Source organism: Hippopotamus amphibius, chromosome 1 (genome assembly GCF_030028045.1).
Source record: "Hippopotamus amphibius kiboko isolate mHipAmp2 chromosome 1, mHipAmp2.hap2, whole genome shotgun sequence".
Lineage (NCBI taxonomy): Eukaryota > Metazoa > Chordata > Mammalia > Artiodactyla > Hippopotamidae > Hippopotamus > Hippopotamus amphibius.
The window spans coordinates 117,340,653-117,358,864 of record NC_080186.1 but is presented as its reverse complement, the minus strand read 5'-3'; the positions used below and the strand labels follow the sequence as shown (position 1 = coordinate 117,358,864).

The window sequence follows — 18,212 nt, the reverse complement described above, 5'->3', positions numbered from 1 at the left end:
GGGGTTGACGGGAGAAGAAAAGGACATTATTGCTTAATGAGTATGGAGTTTCAGTTTTGTAAGATGAAGAGTTCTGGAGATGGATGGCGGTGATGGTTGTACATAATGTGAATGTACTTAATGCCACTGCACTGTAGAATTAATTATGGTTAGAATGGTAAATTTTATATCATGTACATTTTACCACATTTTTTTTTTTAAAAAAGCATCACGATTATAAAATCAAATAATCTAGGGGCTTGAAAATTCAGATATATAAAATAGATGCATTATTGGGTAGATGGGGAAGGGAGATGACCCATGTTATTAAAGGATTTAACTTGAAACTCCTTTAGAGTGTGGACTTTTTTTTTTAATAAATTTATTTATTTGTTTACTTATTTATTGGCTGCGTTGGGTCTTCGCTGCTGCGCACGGGCTTTCTCTAGTTGTGGTGAGCAGGGGCTACTCTTCGTTGTGGTGCACAGGCTTCTCACTGCGGTGGCTTCTCTTGTTGTAGAGCATGGGCTCCAGGTGTGCAGGTTTCAGTAGTTGTGGCACGTGGGCTCAATAGTTGTGGCTCGTTAGAGAGCAGGATGTTTGGCTTGCGAGTGGCACCCTCTCAGTGGAGCATGGAGAAAGAACGATTTGAGAATGGCTGATGTCGAGAAGGGCAAGAAGATTTTTGTTCCGAAGGGTGCCCAGTGCCATACTGTGGAAATGGGAGGCAGCCACAAGACTGGGCCAAATCTCCATGGTCTGTTTGGACGAAAGACAGGTCAGCCTCCTGGATTCTCTTACACAGATGCCAACAAGAACAAAGGCATCACCTGGGGAGAGGAGACCCTGATGGAGTATTTGGAGAATCCCAAGAAGTCCATCCCTGGAACAAAAATGATCTTCGCTGGCATTAAGAAGAGGAGACAAAGGGCAGGCTTGATAGCTTATCTCAAACAAGCTACTAATGAGTAATAGTTGACCACTGCCTTATTTATTATGAAACAAATGTCTCATGACTTTTTATGTGTACCATACTTAAATTGATCTCTTACACTAGAATTCAGATCATGAATGGCTGATGTAATATTTCTGTCCTGATTTAAATAAGATTGGCTTGTGGCTAAATGAATATGGTAAGTTTTTTGAATTTTGACAGTAATTCCAGTTCAACAAGTGCTATCATTGTTTTCCCCTTCTAAAGAGATGATTCAACTTGAATAAGGAATGTTCAAATTTTCAGGGAGATGGTGAATGCCTTCTCAAACTCTATAGGTGATTGGTTTTATATTTAGATTTCTATAACTGGTTATATTAATATATTTAAAGACTGAGAAGATCCCTTCACTGTCTTATAGAACAGAGCAAGTTTCACCTATGTTTCAAGTTGTGTTCATTTGCCTATTAAGGCAAGGGCTGAAGATACACTGACAATGTCCACTTTATCTTTTTGGTCTTAACTATGCCAATTTAATTAAAATTCTCTAAAATTAAAAAAAAAAAATAGTTGTGGCTCGAGGGTTCTAGAGTTCAGGCTCAGTAGTTGTGGCACACAGGCTTAGTTGCTCCATGGCATGTGGGATCTTCCCAGACCAGAGCTCAAACCTGTGTCCCCTGCATTGGCAGGCAGATTCTTAACCGCTACACCACCAGGGAAGCCCCTAGAGTGTGGACTTTTTAAAATGCAACATACAATATAATTCTTTGTATACAGATTCTGGAGCCAGATTGCCTGGGTTCAACTTTCAGCTCTGCCACTTATTAGCTGTGTCCTTAGACAAATTACTTAACATTACTGTGTTTCAATATCTCCATCTGTAAAATAGGGGAAATAAAAGTACCCTCATGGGATTTTTATGAGAATTAGGTTAATTACATAAGTAAAAAGTTTATAACAATGCCCCACATGTGGTAGGTCCTTATATGACTGCTTGTTTTAAAAATGTAAAAGTAAATTTTCCCAAAGCACATTTTTTTCTAGATAAAAGAGTCCATCTGAATATGTTTTCTAATTATAACTCATCATATCACCCATGAAAATGAACAGGTTGCAAAAGAATGTGGTTATTAGACACTCTCTGAGGCCCCTTCTAGCTCATGGGTTAAACAGTGTTCTGGAATAGGGAACAATTTACCAGCAGACTTCACGTTCCAGCCCGGTTTGCTTCTGCTGCCAATGGTTGTCTTTCTCAGGGCTGGGGCCTCTGCAGTTACTACCTCTGTCTGCCATTTCACCTTTCCTGGAAGATAGTCTAAACTTGGACTTCACGAGTACCTGTGAGCTGTTTGTTCTTGCACTTCCCAGCAGAGGCTGCATTACACTCTGGATTGTCACAGAATAAGGGTTGAGTAACAATTACCCTTCGCGTAATAATTACCCTTTGCGTCACTGATCGTTTGCTCCATGTGTGTCCATTAGCTGGTTCTTTAGCAATCATCCCTATACACGTAGCTGTAAACGTAGGTGCAGACATACATGTGTAAGCAGAGTCCTGAGCCAAGCTGCCCGAATTCAAATCCAGCTCTGCCAGCTGAGGCCCTTGGACAATTTCTCAGTTCCATTTCTCCAACCTCATTTTTCCTTATCTGTAAAATGGGAATAGTAAGAGTTTCTACTGCACAGGGTTATTGTGAGGATTAACTGAGGAAATCTACCTGAAGTACTTAGCTCAGTCCTGGCACCCAGTAAGTGCTCAGGAACAGTTAGATGACAATGGCAATACTCTGCATGTATAGAGATGGGTGTTACTTATAGAAGAATGAAGGTGTCACTTATATCTTGTTTTTTTTCCTGCTGACTGAAACTTTCCTCCAAGGAAAAAACCTTATTTATACTGACCATTTTCATGAGTTACTTTGCTAAATATATTATACACTTTTCTAGATCATGCTGAACATAATTTTATTAAATTTCAAGTAATATAGCATAGAGAGTAAATGCTTTTGAGTCGGCTAGAGTTTAAAAGTCAAATAGCGATAAGTGTTGAGAAGGATGTGAGGAAATCAGAACCTCATACACTTTTTTTTTTTAAGATTCTAATTTTAATTGAAAAACAGCATTGGTGCTTGGCTTCGGTTTGGTTTGTTTGGCCACACAAGTGGGATCTTAGTTCCCCGGACCAGGGATTAAACCCATGCCCCCTGCAGTGAAAGTGCAGAGTCATAACCACTGGACCACCAGGGAAGTCCCTCATACACTTCTAATGGGACTGTAAAATGATACAGTCACTTTGGACAACATTCTAGAAGTTCCTCAAATGATTAAGCATACAGTTACTATATGACCAAGCAATTCCACTCCCAAGTATATACCCAAGAGAAATAAAAACATTTTATTATAAATGATGTCATTTATGATAACTAAAAGGCAGAAAAAGCCCAAATGTCCATCAACGGCTGAACGGATAAACAAAAATGTGGTATCTCCATACAACGGAACATAATTCAGCTATAAAAAAGAATAAAGTAGTGATACATACTACAGCATGAATGAACCTTGAAAACAGTATGCTAATGAAAGAAGCCAGGCACAAAAATCCACATATTATAAGATTCCATTCATACGAAAGACCAGATTAGGGAAAACTATAGAGACAGAAAGTGGATTAGGGACTTCCTGGGTGGCGCAGTGGTTAAGAAGCCACCTGCCAATGCAGGGGACACGGGTTCGAACCCTGGTCCAGGAAGATCCCACAGGCCACAGAGCAACTAAGCCCGTGCACCACAAGTACTGAGACTGCGCTCTAGAGCCCATGTGCCACAACTACTGAGCCCACAAGCCTAAAGCCTGTGTTCCGCAACAAGAGAAGCCACACAATGAGAAGCCTGCACACCACAACAAAGAGTAGCCCCTGCTCACCAAAAGTAAATAAAGCCCCCGCGCAGCAACAAAGACCCAATGCAGCCAAAAATAAATAAATAAATAATAAATCTTAAAAAAAAAAAAAGTAGATTAGTGATTGCTTAGGGCTGGGAGTGTAGAGGATGGATGAAGAAATAGAGGGGTGATAACTAAAGGTTATGGTATTTTTGGATTTTTGTTTTAAATATTTATTTATTTATTTATTTGGCTGCTCCTGGGTTAGTTTCAGCATGAGGGATCTTCGTTTCGGCAGGCAGGATCTTTTTAGTTGCAGCATGGAAACTCTTAGTCGTGACATGCATGCGAGATCTAGTTCCCTGATCAGGGATGGAACCCAGGCCCGCAGCACTGGGAGCTCAGAGTCTTAACCAGAGGACCACCAGAGAAGTCCTAAATTTTACACTTTAAATGGGAGAATTATATGTTATGTAAGTTATATCTCAATGAAGCTGTTTAAAAGAATAAATAAATAAAATGAAATAAATTTTTGAAGCTTTTGAGTCACACTCAGTTTGAAATCCGTGTATTAGTTATTTAACCTTTCCCAGTCTTGATTTCCTTGCCAGTAAAATAGGACCAAGAGTAGGACCAAAACCACAGGGTGGACATGAGATAACCCACGTGAATTGCTTAGCACAGTGCTGGGCACGTAGTATTAACTCAGCATGCCGTTAGGAGGTAGCATCACCTTTCTAACAAATATCTATTGGATGTCAGCCATGTACCAAACTTGGAGCTTGGCACCACAACAAAGTCACAGATAAGAAGGACCGATTGTGCCCTTCTTATCTGAGGCTAATACCTCCAGTATTAGCCTAGGACACCACCCTGCCTTCTCCGGAAGCTCTGACCCTAAGTTACCCCACTCTTCTCCTCTGCCGTCAACCTCTCCCTCCCTGATGGATCCCACCCCTCAGCACCTAACAGGCCCTCCTCTCTCCCACCTTGAGAAACAAAGAACTTTCCCTGTGCCCCACACTGCTTTGCACTTACTTCCCTGTCTCTTTTGTACTTACAGCCAAACTTCTGATTGTGATTGAAAGAGGGGAACTCACTCACTGTCCCTACTTCCTCCTCGCCATTTCCTTCTCATCCCATCTAACCTGCGCCTTGACCCACCCTTCCCCTGAAACTGCTGTTTCTAAAGGCACCATTCACCCTACAACCCTTCATCGAGGGCCTCCTTAGCAACACTCTCCCAGGCACCAGAAACAGCAGTGACTGAGACCTCCCGGAGCTGGCATTGGAATGAAACAATGAACACTCACAGAAGAACAGACTAAGGAAAAGGTCCTCTCAGATAGTGGCAAGAGCTATGAAAAAGTATCTTCCACGCCACTTAATTCAATGGACGTCTTTTTTCTTCTCTTTCTCTCTCCCTTTTTTAAAAATATTTATTTCTTTGGTTGTGCCTGGTCTTAGTTGCAGATTGTGGGCTGCTTAGTTGCGATATGCAAACTCTCAGTTGGCGTGCATGTGGGATCTAGTTCCCTGACCAGGGATGGAACCCAGGCCCCCGTGCATTGGGAGCGTGGAGTCTTCACTCCTGGGCCACCAGGGAAGTGCCTCTTTTTTTTTTCAAATGTTTAAAATGTTTATTTTCAATCCTCCTTTTTGATGTTTCTAGAGCTTCTTAATCCTGATTTTCTTTTCCTATATGCAATACTTAATATAGAAAAATCAATATAGTAATTCCATCAATTTTATTATTAATTACATATTAATGTATTAATAATTGTCCATGATAATTATACCTGTAATTGATTACTCATATATAATACTATATTACGAGGATGAGTCAAAAATTATCTGCACTCTGGCTGTATAATTTACAGAAGTTTTCATACAACTGCAGTTTGGATAATTTTTGACTCACCCTCATGATTACATATAAAGGTGAAAAGAATCATACAATAGACATCCGTGTACTGCCATCCAGATTAAGAAATACAAAAACGTACTCTAGGGTTACTATATTTGACCTTTGAGCAGCCTTGGACAGGCTTACCATTCCTTCCTTCTTAGTTCACTCTTTTGGCTTCCTCTCTATCACGCTTCCCTCCCACCTTCCTGGCCACTCCTTCTCAGTTTCTTATAAACTCTTCCTCCTCAATCTGATGTTTCAGTGTTGAAATTGCTCCCTTGTCCTCCCAAACATTCTCTCCCTAGTCTATTTCATCCACTTCCACGGACTCTCAAATGTTTATCTCCAGCCCAAATATTTTGTTTGCACTTGTGCTCAGCACATACCACTGCTTACCTGACTTCTCCACTTTGAGGTCTCATGTGCGGCTCAAACTCAGTGTGTCCAAAACTGAGCCATCCACTTCCTCGCACTACTTAATCTCCCTCCTATGTTCTCTACCTCGGGGACTTGCCCCACCCTCTGTCCATGTCAGAAACCTAGGAGGCATCCTTAACTCCTTCTCCTCTCCTCTGTCATGCAGTTAGTTACAGCACTGCGATGCAGAACAGATCTCAAGTCCATCTGCATCTCTACATCCACTGCACTAGTCCACATCTATCATATCTTTTTTTTTTTTGCTTAGAGCCCTCATTGCCTTCTCATAGGCACTGTGTCTGTCCAGTCATCACTATAACCTCAGTGCATAAAACAAGTTCCTGGCACAGAGTAGACACTCAATAAATATTTATTGCATGAATAAACAAATGAATGTTCATGACCTTATTCAAGGAGTCTTTGTTTTAATCAAAGTGGGAGAGGGAATGAAGGCCATATATGAAAAATCCACAGCTAACATCATACTCAGTGGTGAAAGAATGAAAGCTTTTCCCTAAGGTCAGGAACAAAATGAGGGTGCTTACTTTTGCGACTTCTACTCAACGTAGTGCTACAAGTGCTAGCCAGAGCAATTAGGCAAGGAAAAGAAATTAAAGACATCCGAATTGGAAAGGAGTAAGTAAACTTCTCTCTGCTCACAGTCTACACGATCTTATTTTTTAAGAAAATTCTAAAGATTTCATGTGTGCGCGCGCACACACACACACACACTTGTTAGGGCTACTAAATGAATTCAGCAAACTTGTAAGATACAAACTTACACACAAATCAGTTGCAATTCTAAACACTATCAACGAACAATCAGAAAAGGAAATTTTAAAAAACAATTCTAGGGACTTCCCTGGTGGCACAGTGGTTAAGAATCTGCCTGCCAATGCAGGGGACACAGGTTTGTATTCCTGGTCCAGGAAGATTCCCACAGGCTGCAAAGCAACTAAGCCCATGTGCCACAACTACTGAGCTTACACTCTAGAGCCACAAGCCACAACTACTGAAGCCCGCGTGCCTAGAGCCCATGCTCTGCAACAAAAGAATCCACTGCAATAAGAAGCCCTTGCACTGCAAAGAAGAGTAGCCCCCACACGCCACAACCAGGGAAGAAGACGAGCAGCAATGAAGACCCAACACAGCCAAAAAGAAAATAAATAAATAGATATTTTTTTTTAAAAAGAACTGCTTAAAAAACAAACAACCAAAAGAAAAAAAAAAAAAACCAAAAGCAATTCTATTTACAATAGCATGAACAAAAATAAAATATTTAGGAATAAATTTAACCAACAAGGCAAAAGACTTGTAACTAAAAACTACAAAACATTGCTGAAAGAAATTAAAAGAGACCTAAATAAGTGGACAGATATCCTGTGTTCATGGATTGGAAGACTTAATACTATTAAGATGCCAATACTACCCAAAGAGATCTACAGTTTCGATTTTTGGCTGTGTTGGGTCTTTGGTGCTGTGCGAGGGCTTTCTCCAGTTGTGGCGAGTGGGGGCTACTCTTCGTTGCAGTGCACAGGCTTCTCATTGCGGCGGCTTCTCCTGCCGTGGAGCGGGCTCTAGGCACACGGGCTTAGTTGCTCCTTGGCATGTGGGATCTTTGTGGACCAGGGATTGAACCCGTGTCCCCTGCATTGGCAGGAAGATTCTTAACCACTGTGCCACCAGGAAAGTCCCTAGATGCAATTTTTATCAAAACTCCAATGTCACTTTTTGAAGAAATAGAAAAACCCATTCTAAATTTTATACGAAATCTCAAAGGATCCTGAATACTCAAAATACTCTTGAAAAAACAGAATAATATTGGAAGACTTACACTTTTTTATTTCAAAACTTACTACAAAGCTACAGTAATCACAACCATGTGGGAACTTCCAACGTGGCACAGTGGCTGAGTCTGCCTGCCAGTGCAGGGGACATGGGTTCAATCTCTGCTCCAGGAAGATCTCACATCCCTTGGAGCAAATAAGCCACTGCCCCACAACTATTGAGACTATGTGCCGCAACTGCTGAAGCCCACGTGCCTAGAGCCCATGCGCCACAACAAGAGAAGCCACCTCGTGTTCATTTGTTGTAAATACCCATCTGACACCCATCCTCTCTGTGTGTTTCCTTTTGGTGGAAACACTCTAACTTAACATTTCAGTATCTGGGGTTTGGGTTGGCAGACCTCATTCCCCCAGCTCCACCCCAGGGCAGACACCTGACTGAGCCCGGATAGTTAGTATAGTCCCAGTTCCATGTGATCCAAGCTAGACCAATAAGACTCAATATCAAGACGTTTGTTGGAACCATTGGAGAAGACATCTCTCTTTTCCCTAGGGCTTCTGAGTGAAGAGGTTGTAAATCTAGCAGCTATCTTGTTACCAGGAGACCACCAACTGGATGTTGAAGCCAAGGAGAAGAAAGCAAAGTCAAGAGATGAAAGAAACAGATTCCAGAAATCTTCACTTCACACACCACATCCAGCTGCACCTAGGGATGGACCAATTATACTTATGTGAGCTAATAAATTCCCTTTGTAGTATAATTCAAACAAACAAACAAAAAAACAAAAAGAAAAAAAAAGAGAGAAGCCATCTCAATGAGGAGCCGGCACACTGCAATGAAGAGTATCCCCCACTCATCGCAACTAGAGAAAGCCCTTGTGCAGCAACGAAGACCCAACGCAGCAAAGAAATAAATTAATTAAAAAAAAAACAGAAATAAAAACAATGTGGTACTTGGGTAAGGGCAGACATACAGATCAATGAGATAGACTAGAGACCCCCCAAATAAATCTTTATACATATGGTCAATTGATTTTTTTCAGTATTATTGATGAATATGTAGTTGATATAGCCAATTGATTTTCTGACATGTGTGCCAAGGCCATTCAACAGGGAAAGGACGGTCTTTTCAACAAATGGTGCTCGGAATAATGTATATCCACATGCAAAAGAAAGAAGTTGGGGGAATTCCCTGGTGGTCCAGTGATTAGGACTTGGCACTTTCACTGCCTTGACCCAGGTTCAATATCTGGTTGGGGAACTAAGATCTCAAAAGGCTTTGGGCTCAGCCAAAAAAACAAAACAAAACAGTCAGGCTCTTACCTAACACCATATACAAAAAATAACTCAAAATGAAGAAAACATACAGCAAGGACTTCCCTTGCTGCCCAGTGATTAAGACTTCACACTCCCAATGCAGGGAGCACGGGTTTGATCCCTGGTCGGGAACTAAGATCACACATGGTGCAAGGCACCGCCAAAAAATTTAAAAAAAAAAAAGAAAAATCGTCATGATATTGGATTTGGATATGACATTAAAAAAATAAGCCAAGGAAAGGAAAAAAAATAGATAAACTGGACTTCATCAAAATTAAAAACTTTTGTGCATCAAAGGGCACTATCAAAAGAATGAAAAGTCAACCCACACAATGGGTGAAAATATTTGCAAGTCATATATTTGATAAGGGATTAATATTCAGAATATATAAAGAAACTCCTACAACTCAACAACAAAAAGAAACAATACAATTCAAAAACGGGCAAAGGGCTTGTAGATACATTTCTCCAAAAAAGATATGCAAATGGCTAAGAAGCACATAAACAGATGTTCAACATCATTGGTCATAAGGGAAATGCAAATGAAAAGCACAGTGAGATACCACTTCACATCCATTAAAATGGCTATTATCAAAAAACAGAAAATAACAAGTGCTGGTGAGGATGCGGAGAAACTGGAAATGTTGAGCATTGCTGGGGGGAATAGAAAATGATGCAGCCTCTGCAGACAAATTTGGCAGTTCCTCAAAAAATAAACAGAGATTTACCATAGGATCCACTCCATACCAATTCCACTCCTATTATATACCCAAAAGACTTGAAAGCAAGGACTAGAACAGATATATATATATATAGATATAGATGATATAGATATAGATATAGATATACAAACTCATGTTCACATATGAGTGTTTCACAGCAGCCAAGAGGTGGAAACGACCCAAGTGTCCATCAATTGATGGATGGATGAACAAAATGCTACAACACAGATGAACCTTGACAACATTCTGCTAAGTGAGCCAGACACAAAAGGATAAACATTAAGGTTCCACTTATAGGAAGTACCTAAAATAGGCAAATTCATAGTGACAGAAAGTAGAGCAGAGGTTACCAGGATCTAGGGGAAGGGAGGAGTGAAGAGTTATTGTTTAATGGATGAAGAGTGTTTGTTTAGGATGATGAAAAAGTTGTAAAAATAGGTAGTGGTAATGTTTATACAACACTGTGAATATACTTAATGCCACTGAATTGTGAACTTAAAAATTGTTAAAATGGAAAATTTTATTTTATGTATAGTTTATCACAATAATAAAATATGCGGAAGAGAGATCAATTAAAAATTCCTATATGTCTAGGAGGAATGTCATAATATCCATAAAACGGGTAAGTCTACTTTTCATAAGTCAGAGTGTGGTCAAGAAAGCAAAAACCACTCCGCGTGTTTTTAAATTGAGAGGATGAAAAATAAGGAATTAGTTGCAAAGGTGTTGGAAGGGCTGGAAGAGCAAAGAGGGAAATGAGATTTGGACAGAACTACCATACCATCAGCTCTCCTGGGGCTCCGGCTCTCAGCTCACCCTGCAGACCTTAGAACTTGCCCGCCTTCAAATCACAGGAGCCAAGACTATATAATAAATCACTTTATTAAAAGAGATTCATAAAAAAAAAGAGAGATTCATATAGGATATACAGAGAAATAATACACACACACACACACACACACAGGATATATGCATCCACCAATATATAGACATCTATATAGGACGTATATGCTAACGGTTCTGTTTCTCTGGCTAGTACAGACAGGAACGAAGGTGAGAAAAAAAAGCGACCTTGCTTAAAGGTTTGGGAATTTGGGAGTTCCTATTCAGTTTGAGGGCATCAGTTTCATAGTGGAGTTGACATTGAGCTGGACCTTAAAGGTACCATGTCCGTAAATAAAGATGAGAGATGGAGAGGTGAGGGAGAAAGCAGAGCAAATTCCAAGCAGAAGCAACTGTATGAGCAAAGACATAAAGACAGGAAAACGCTGAGTGCATTCAAAAAAATAATGCATCAGAGTACAGCACTTTGTGGTTCATTTCTTGCTGCCACTCACCCTATTGAGTCATCACACAGGAGCCAACAGAAAATTGGGGCCCATATAAACACTAGCTAGACCCAAGTTATTAGCTCCCAGACCCAAACCCACAGCCTCTGGAGCGAAGTACAATCTCCTCAAGACACTTCACACCCTGGCTCAAGGATGCTTCTTCTTCCTCTTTCCCATAAGCCCTCTCTAGATATACCATTTTTCAGCCAAAGGAGGCTTGAGATTTCCAGACAGAGCCCAGGAACAGGACAGTCACCTGTGTGTAGGTGGCAAAGGACTTAGCCATCTTGAGAAAGCCAAATCTTAAACTGCCAGCAGGGAAAGTCACTTTACTCCACAAAATCCTCAGAAAGCTCATGAGCTGGCAGTTCCAGGGGCCTCTGAAGCTGAGTGAGTGAGAGTGTGTGTGTGTGTGTGTGTGTGTGTGTGTGTGTGTGTGTGTATGAATAGGGAGGGGTGGTTGAAAGCTGTTGAAGAGACAGCTCTCTCAGTCTCCCCCTTCTACCTCTTATCACGAGGTAACTGCCTCCCTCTCACTCCCGCAGAAATACACAGGTTTATTCTCTAAATGGGGCAAAGCAGGACCTCTGAACTGGGGGACTCCAGGCATGTTTGAGAGCATAGGCGTGGTCTCTAGAAGAAGAGGCCCGGCTGTGTGTATGCTGAATGCTGCATGCCAAGGCTCCTTTCAGCACCCCGAACACTGGGGGCCAGACCCGTGCTCCCCTCTGGAAGGAGACTGCTAGATTCTTCTCTGGAAATCTGACAAGCCTGAGAGGAAAGACCTAAAGATCCAGATATTTGGGAATTTTCCCAGCAAACAGCCCCATTCAGATACCCCCCACACCGAGCTTCCAGGCAGCATTTTGGTTCCTGTGTCAGATACTTCCTGTCTGCTCCCCTGCACGCCCTCTCCACCCTGTCCTCTGCTTGGAGAAGCTTCTTTGTTGGTTTGGCTAACATGGAAGCCAGAAAGAAAAAGGAGGCAGGCAGGAAGGTGAGGTCCTGCCGTTTGCTCTTCTGTTCTTCTCTGATGTCACCTCAGGCTCCCTGTGTCTCTCCACCAGAGACACAGCTCCTCCACTCTGCCTTTGTAAATAGCCATTTTGTCAATAAATCCTCTTGAAATTGTCATAATTTGAGTGAACCGCTGTTTACTGTTGGGACCTGACTAATGCAGTTTGCTCTCAGAAATAATCAGAGTCAAGGATTACCAGACAGCTGAGTAAAAAGCCTCCAACGTAGAAGATACAAACAAAGAAACAGAATGAAAAGCAACTTGTAGAAACAGAGTCTGTGCAGGAAGAAGACTTTTTAAGAAGTATCGCTGGGCTTCCCTGATGGCGCAGTGGCCGGGAATCCGCCTGCCAATGCAGGGGACGTGGGTCCGAGCCCTTGTGCAGGAGGATCCCACATGCCTCGGAGCAACTAAGCTGGTGTTCCACAATTACAGAGCCACAACTATGGAGCCCACACTCCGCAACTACTGAAGCCCACATGCCTAAAGCCCGTGCTCCACAACAAGAGAAGCCCACACAATAAGAAGCCCTCGCACTGCAGTGAAGAGTAGCCCCCACTCTCTGCAACTACAGAAGCCTGCTCACAGCACTAAAGACCCAATACAGTCAAAAATAAATAAATAAATTTATTCGAAAAAAAAAGCAAACAACTCAGTAGAGGAGTTGAAAGATAAAGTTAAAGAAATGTTCCAGAAACTAGAGCCAAAAAAACCCAAAAAAATAGAGTATAAAAGGAAAAGATGAGAAAATGAGAGAAACTGTCCAAGAAGTACACTATCTGAATAATAAGAGAGAAGAGAGAAAATAGAGAGGAAAAATCATTTAAGTAATTCAAGATTTCTCAGAATGAAAAGACACGAGTTTCTGGACTGAAAGAGCCAGCTGAGTGCCTAAAACAAGGAATGAAACTGGACCCACACCAAAGAAACACTGAAGATAAAGACTTTTACACACTTTCAGCGAGAGAGAAAATAGTCACCACAAAGAATCCGTGTGCCAGTTACCAATGTACTGCTTCTCTGCTCCAAATCCACCTTTGAATACCTTCTCAGTGATGATGGATGGCATTCTTTTAAGCATCTTCCTTTCACAGAGAGCACATTGTTAAGCTTTCTAGGTAGAAGGTGCAGGAGGGACATTGCAGGAAGAAGGGGCTTTTCCTGCTGGTTCCATTAGCAGCTGCACCATTAGTCCAAGGTCGGGGGGAAGGACATCCTGGGGTGCTCTGCACCAGCCACAGGCCCCACTATCCTCCCCCCATGCTATGATTCTTCATACGTGGACTCTGTGCACTGCAGGCCTACTACTCTAGTTTCCCACCCTCTTTGCGTGCCAGACTAGCAGCTGTGGCTCACCTGTGCCCTGAAGGTTTGCTTCCTGCCTGCCAAGCAAACCAAAACTCTGCTATCCACTGGGCTGCAGCTGTATCTTCTCCAGTGAGGTCTGAACCCCTGCCTCAGGGAGCGATTCCTTCCACATGTATTCTTCCTTGGATATCTCTCTCCCTCAGCCCTCAGATACCATAGAGTTCTCTTACATCTTATAATCATTCTTTTCTCATACTTTAATACCTTTCCTTTTGGCCACGCTGTGCGGCTTGTGGGATCTTAATTCCCCGACTAGGGATTGAACCTGCGCCCTCAGCAGTGAAAGCACCAAGTCCTAACTGCTGGATCGCCAGGGAATTCCCACGTTAATACTTTTTTAATAGTAAACTTCTCTGTTGAAATCACTGTGTGTTCCTGTCCCCTGATTGAACCCAGATAGAAACAGGAATCAGAATGGCTTGGTCTCCACAGCAGCACTGAAGAAAGAAGGCAGTGGAGCAGGGCTTTCAAAATTGTGATGGGAAAGTATCCCCAAGCTAGAGATCCATACCCAGCCAAAATACAAACCAAATAGGAGGGTAAAATAAGGATGTTTAAAATAAAGCCATCAGAGTTTGGAGCTGCACACAAAGATGTGGCCAATAACAGAACAGGCCTGTAGGATCTGTAGGAGGGAGGAAGCATTAGTGGAGACTCTGAGGCCACCTGAGCATGGGGAGACAACGGCTCAGTCAGGAAGAACAGGTCTACACCTACCGTGTACAGAAATGCTTGCAGCTCTGCTGCTACAGACAACCCAGTGAGGAACTACCAATCGTTTCCTCCTTGCTTTCAGAGTCAGAATCTCTCCTCTAGCCCGGCTTAGCTGTGGTTTGTGACCTGCCAGGCTCACGGGACTTTCCAGTGCCTTCCTTTCCCCTCCCCACCCTCCCGCCCTCTGCCCTCAGGGTCCCCAAGTTAAACAATGAAGATGCACACTTCCTCCTCTGGGCACCACACCCCATCCCTTTCCTGGATCTCCACCCTTCCCTAGGTGATGGAGAGGAGGGGATCAGATGCAATGGATACCAAGAGAAATGAATACAGTGGAAGTTGGTCCTACTGTTCGCTTTGAACCACAGGAAAGGGCAGTGTGAGAAGGAGCGCAAAAGTCCTTGAGTTGGGATGGGGCAGGCTCTCCTCCACTTAGCACCCCTCAGGGGCTGTGCCTTCTTCCCAGGATCAGGCTGAAACGCCTCGGCCAAGGAAAGGTTTGTCCAGAAGCCACCCCCGCTTTTATCGCCTGCCTCATCTCTGGCCACTTTCTCCTTGCTGTCTGGGCTCCAGACACAATAAACCATGTTCTTGCATTCAAAAACATTGACGTGACATGAGTAAGTGAAGCTCCTGCCCTGGGCCCCACACTTAGAACACCCCACATTATACACACACACACACACACACACACACAGGGCACAGCGCTTCTTCCCTGGTTCCGTGTGAGGACAGACGTGATAGATGGCACAGGAGACACCTCCTCCCTCTTGCTCTGGATCGTGCTGGGTGCAGATGTGAGGCCTGGGAAAAGACAGAGCCAGAACCATCCTTGGAGCACTGCCCCCTGGCACCACCATCACCCAAAGGATGGCAAGACAGCTGAGCTGAAACCCGTTCACCTCTCCATTTTTTTTAAAATAAATTTATTTATTTATGTGTTTATTTTATTTATTGGCTGCGTTGGGTCTTCGAGGCTGCCCATGGGCTTTCCGTAGCTGTGGAGAGCAGGGGCTAATCTTGAGGTGCACAGGCTTCTCATCGCTATGACTTATCTTGTTGCAGAGCACGGGCTCTAGGTGCAGGCTTCAGAAGCTGTGGCTCGAGGGCTCTAGAGTGCAGGCTCAGTACTTGTGGCACAGGGGCTTAATTGCTCCGCGGCATGTGGGATCTTCCCAGACCACGGCTTGAACCTGTGTCCCCTGCATGAGCAGGTGGACTCTTAACCACAGCACCACCAGGGAAGCCCCCATTCACCTCTGTTTAGACTTTTCTGATACTCCAACTCAGGGTCAGCAAACCCTAGGCTTTGGGCCACATCAGGCCCACGGACTGTTTTCGTACAGCACTTGATGGATGAATCTCGTGAATGTAAAAGAGCCAGACACAAAACATCACAGACTATCTGATTCAATTTTACATAAAGCGTAAAAACTGGCAAAACTGATCTGTGGTGTTAAGGGGTCAGGATAGAGGTTACCTTTGGGGAAATGGGGGAACGTGTCTGGAGCAGGGCACAAGGGAGGTTTCAGATGGGATTACAGGGACAGTTCACGTATTAGAGTTATTTCTCGATGTTTGTTTTGGAAGCTTATTATAAATGGTAGTTTTCTTTTTTAAAATACTTTTTAAATTGAAAATATTATACATAGCCATGAGGTACACTAAGTGTAGACCTTAAGTGCATAGTTCAATGAGTTTTTGCATATGTATACATTCATGAAAGCTCCATCCAGACCAAAATGTAGAATATTCCTAGCATCCCAGGAGGTTTGTCCCCATCCCCGGCCGTACAACGGTTACCACTGTTGTGGGAATGACTGTTGTTAGTTCTGCTTCTTCTTGATTTTGGCATAAGTGAAGTTATATATAATCTTATCCTTTGTGCCTCGCTTACGTTGTTCAACATAATATCTGTGAGATTAACCCATGTTGCTGTGTGTATCCATGGTTCATTCTTTCTATTGCCATGTGGCACCTCATTGCGTGAATGTACAATTTGTTTATCTATTCTGTTGATAGGCACTGAGACCGTTCTGACTTTTTGGCTCTTGTGAGTAAATTTGCTGTGGACATTCTTGTACACGTCTTTTGATAAACATAAGCACATATTTCTCTCACCTAGGAGTGAATTTTCTTTTTTTTTTAATATGATCTTTTGATATTTGTTTATTTATTTATTTGGCTGTGTTTGGTCTTTTTTGCTGCATGCGGGCTTTCTCTAGTTGCGGTGAGTGGGGGCTACTCTTTGCTGCTGTGCACAGGCTTCTCGTTGCGGTGGCTTCTCTTGTGGTGGAGCACAGGCTCTAGGCATGTGGGCTTCCGTAGTTGCAGCATGTGAGCTCAGTAGTTGTGGTGCACAGGCTTAGTTGCTCCACGACATGTGGGATCTTCCCGGACCAGGGATCAAAACCGTGTCCCCTGCATTGGCAGGTGGATTCTTAACCGCTGTGCCACCAGGAAAGTTCCCTATGATTCATTTGGAATTAATTTTTTGTGTATGAGTGTGAGGTAAGGGTCAATATTTATTTTTTCCATATACATTCAATTGCTCCACACTATTTAAAAGAACATCTTATTGTTGATTTATATAGAAATACAATCAATTTTTATTTGATCTTGTATCCATAATCTTCCTAATTCATTTATTAATGGTAATAATTGATCTATAGATTCTTTGGGGTTTTCTAGGTACACAATCATGTTATCTGCAACAATGACTGTTTTCTTTCTTTCCAATACTTGCCTTTTTTTTTTCTTTTTCTTGCCTTATTGCATTCACTAGAGCCTTCAGAACAATATTGACTGGAAGTGATGATAGTGGATAACTTTGTCTCATTCTCAGTCTCAGGAGGAAAGCTTTTAATATTTCACTATCAAGTCAAGACATAAGCTGTAGGCTCTTTATTATACTCTTTATTGGACAGAGTGAGGAAGTTTCCTTCTATATCTAGTTTTCTAAGAGGTTTTATTATGAATGGTATAGAATTTTATCAAACACTTTTCTCTATCTATTGAGAATAGCCATGTGTTATTCTCATTTATTCTATTAATGTGATTAATTACATTGGTAAATTGTCAACTCCTACACCAGTCTTGCTTTCCTAGAATAAGTCCAAGTTTTCTGTAATGTAGTAAGTTTTTCATACATAGTTAGAATCAATTTGCTGATGTTTTGTTTAGGATTTTTTGTATTTATATTCACAAGAGAGATTAGCCAATATATTTTGAAATTAATGTTCTGGTCAGTTTTTGTTATCAAGATTATGCTGATCTCACAAAACGAATTGGGAGAGTTTGAGTAAGCATGTTTTTACTTTTTGCCTAGGTGTTTATTGGAATTCACTAGTGAAGCAGCCTGGACCTGGAGTTCTCTTTGTTGAATCTTCAGATTCAGATTTTCTACTTGTTTCTGTTTTGAAAACTATCTTCCAAGAATTTGACTATTTCATTGGAAATTTCATGTTTATTTATGTAGAATCATTCACAGTATTCTCTTTTTCTTTTCTTTTTTCTTTCTTTCTTTTTTTTTTTTTTTTTTTTGGCCTCGCAGCTTGTGGTATCTTAGTTCCCTGACCAGGGATTGAACCCAGGCCCTCGGCAGTGGAAGTGTGGAGTCCTAACCGCTGGACCGTGAGGAAATTCACCCCTTATTAGCTTCTAAAGGTCTATTGTGATGGCTCCCTTTTCATTATTGATATTGGTAATTTGTGCCTTTTTTTAAAAAAAAGTTTATCAGTTTTGCCAGGGTTGGGGTGGGGGGGTCACCAATTGCATCAGTCCTTTCAGAAAAACAACTTCTGCTTTACTGATTCATACTATTATATGTTTGTTTT

General features: G+C 42.0%; 1 protein-coding gene across 1 annotated transcript; it reads left to right on the top strand.

Annotated features, from left to right (window-relative positions):
- The first annotated feature begins 633 nt into the window (after window positions 1–633).
- On the top strand, window positions 634–951 carry LOC130829750 (cytochrome c-like). Its single transcript, XM_057696211.1, has one exon. The coding sequence runs from the start codon at window positions 634–636 to the stop codon at window positions 949–951; it is 318 nt and encodes a 105-aa protein (XP_057552194.1).
- Window positions 952–18,212: the final 17,261 nt, after the last annotated feature.

Excerpts from the sequence above, each read along its gene's own strand:
- LOC130829750 (XM_057696211.1), top strand. The coding sequence starts at position 634 with ATGGCTGATGTCGAGAAGGGCAAGAAGATTTTTGTTCCGAAGGGTGCC.